This window comes from Arachis ipaensis, chromosome B02, assembly GCF_000816755.2.
Source record: "Arachis ipaensis cultivar K30076 chromosome B02, Araip1.1, whole genome shotgun sequence".
Lineage (NCBI taxonomy): Eukaryota > Viridiplantae > Streptophyta > Magnoliopsida > Fabales > Fabaceae > Arachis > Arachis ipaensis.
In genome coordinates this window covers 19,096,172-19,099,161 of record NC_029786.2, presented here as the reverse complement: position 1 = coordinate 19,099,161, position 2,990 = coordinate 19,096,172, and the positions used below count along the sequence as shown (strand labels likewise).

The 2,990-nt window shown below is 42.5% G+C and overlaps 1 protein-coding gene across 1 annotated transcript in view; it reads left to right on the top strand.

Annotated features, from left to right (window-relative positions):
* LOC107625008 (DNA-binding protein SMUBP-2) overlaps nucleotides 204-2,990 on the top strand; it is a gene marked incomplete in the record, with an annotated part of 12,071 nt that continues 9,284 nt past the window's right edge. Inside the window, 2 exon segments of the mRNA XM_016327519.2 lie at nucleotides 204-1,348; nucleotides 1,594-1,911. Of these exon segments, the coding sequence (XP_016183005.1) occupies nucleotides 583-1,348; nucleotides 1,594-1,911 (1,084 nt within the window).

Below are 2,990 nucleotides of genomic sequence, written 5' to 3'. Positions count from 1 at the left end.
CAATGTTATTCTAAAATGAAAAGAGAAAACATTAAAAAAAAAAAGTAGCGGAGTAGGAAGAAGGAAGGTTCTGGAAGAGAAGGAATCAGAATCTAGGAAGCAAATAACAGAAGGGGAAATGAACACGTCAGCAAATAGTAGAAGGGCTAAAGGCAGCCACGCTACAAAATCACAGGAGCCAATCAGCATAAGAACTTGGATCTTGGGGTGGCCCCTTGTCTTTATCCTTGTCTCCGTTCCCTTCTCTCTTCTCTTCTGTTCTCTTCTGGTGCACTTCATAGCCCAATAGAAAAAAGCAAATAACAAATGAAATTGGCTTCAACGAATGAATGAAAAGTGTTGTGGTGCTGGTACCCTTAACTTTCCTTCTCATTAAAAAAAATCCCACTTCCCTCGCAATTTAAAAACGTCTCTTCTTTCCTCGCCGCAAATGCACTTCGCGGTTCCCATTCAAAACCCTCCTTTCTTTACTTCCGTTCTTTCTCTTGAGCTTCAAGAATAAACTAATATCTAACCAATCAAGTGAGTGAGTGAGTGGCTGGCTGAATTGGTAATTTCAGCCAGCCAATCAGGAACTGACACATGGAAACTGCACCCGCTTGCTTCTTCTGCGGTGGAATCCCTGCAACTGCAACTGCCACAGCGACATCAACTCCGAATTCTGTGCCTTTCCGTTGTGCCGTTAGAGTTCCCTTCTCTTCTTCGTTTGCCTCGCTCTGCCTGTTAGCTCGTACCAGGCACGGCGGCGGCGGCGGCGGCGCTTCTGTTTTCCGCTCTTTGTTCTCGTCGTCGTCTTCTTCGTCGGTCTCCGGCCTCGGCCTAATTCGAAGCGCCGCTAACAGCGAAACGAAGCTCCCGGCTCCAAGGAACGCTAAACGAAGTAGAAGAAGAACGCGGACGCCAACGGTTTCTCCTCCTACTCCTCGGCCTCCGTCTCCGGAGAAAACTAACAGTAACGGTAACGGTAACAGCAATGGGAATGGGGATCCTCTCGGGTGGAAGGATCTTGGGAAGAGTGTTGTGAGATGGATTAGGGAGAGCATGAGGGCCATGGCGTTGGATTTCGCGGCGGCGGAGTTGCAGGGGGAAGTGGAATTCGGGGAGTTGAGTCAGCGAATGGGACCTGGTCTGACTTTTGTGATCGAGGCCCAGCCTTATCTGAACGCTGTTCCGATGCCACTTGGGCTTGAAGTGATGTGCTTCAAGGCCTGCACACACTACCCAACTCTCTTTGATCACTTCCAGAGGGAGCTTCGGGAGGTTCTCCAGGACCTTCAGAATAAGTCCTTGCTACAAGACTGGCGCCAAACGCAGTCTTGGAAGCTGCTTAAAACTCTCGCCAATTCAGGTAGCTTTTACATTGTAGAGATTAACCTATATACAACTTTCATTTGGTAACTAACTAACTATGTCAATTTCATAATAAAATATGTGTCATTATGGTTAGAGTCATACCTTGCCTAGAGATAAGGCCTGGGCACTTTTTGTAAGAGTTTGGACTTATCGCATGAACTAGCTTTTGGGGTTTAGTTTTAAGTACACTTCTAACACGTGATTGCTTACTTAAACTAACGATCATATTTGCAATTACAGCTCAGCATCGAGCAGTGGCCAGAAAGATAGCCCATCCCCTGCCCAGGACTGTCCAAGGTGTTTTAGGAATGGACTTGGACAAGGTCAAAGCAATGCAGCAGAGGATTGAGGATTTCACCAACCGTATGTCTGAACTACTCCGTATTGAAAGGGATGCTGAATTGGAGTTCACTCAGGAGGAATTGGATGCTGTTCCTAGGCCTCTGGATGATGCTTCAGACCCCTCAAGACCGATTGAGTTCTTGGTTAGCCATAGCCAGCCTCAGCAAGAACTCTGTGACACCATTTGCAACTTAACTGCCATCAGTACCTCTACCGGTATTCTCCTTTTTTCATTTTCTTACGAGTTATCGAGAGATATAGTAGGCAAATATCCTGCCAATTTGGTATCTGCAATTCAACATGTCTTTAATTATGTCCATTCCATTTGCCATAAAAGAACTTGAATTGTTCACTTCATTACAACTTACTATTTGGAACACTATTTATAATAAGTGCCATGAAGCAGAGATGACAGGAGGACTAAGTCGCTCACCCGTTCTTTCATGAAGACTATTCCGAATTCATTTATATTAATGTATTGATATGTTTGTATAGTCTGTCAGTAGTTATTATTCAGTGGTTTCTTTTTTATTTATTTAATCATCCTCATTTTTTGTTTTAATTTAAATCACCCATCTATTCTAGTGAATGTATAGGGATCAGATGCCATTTATTGAGTGCATATCTTTTATTGATTTGATCCATGTTTTCTGTTGTAGATTTAAAAATACAATCTTTCTTCTCAAATGTCTGATTGAGTATGTTTGTTACTTCTGTATATGGCTCTTGTTTTCTTTATAAAGTGTGGACTTAATCATATTTGCTTGGTAAATCCATGTATTCACTTGTTAATATTCCTTACAAAAAGTTAAGAATTTTCAGTTAACTTTATGGAGGAATGGAAATGTTGAAGGTAGACTCAGACCTAGGATAGACCTTGACTAGTCTAGTTTTAGCATGTAAAATTGCAATATGATCCACTCAGTGTCTATCCTGAGTAATAAAGCTCTTAGCTAACCTTTGCCCTATTATTCAAACATATGCCGCTCTTTATGCCGTGTTAACACTTCACTGATGCAATTATGGAGACTGTTAATCAAACTTGGACCATGTAATTTAAAATGCCTCTATATGATCCCATTTTATTTTGTAAACAGGACTTGGGGGAATGCATTTGGTGTTGTTCAAGGTTGAAGGCAACCATCGATTACCACCTACTACTCTTTCACCTGGAGATATGGTTTGTGTCAGAACATGTGACAGCAGGGGTGCAGTTACAACTTCTTGCATACAAGGATTTGTGAACAATCTTGGGGATGATGGCTGCAGTATTATTGTTGCTTTAGAGTCACGCC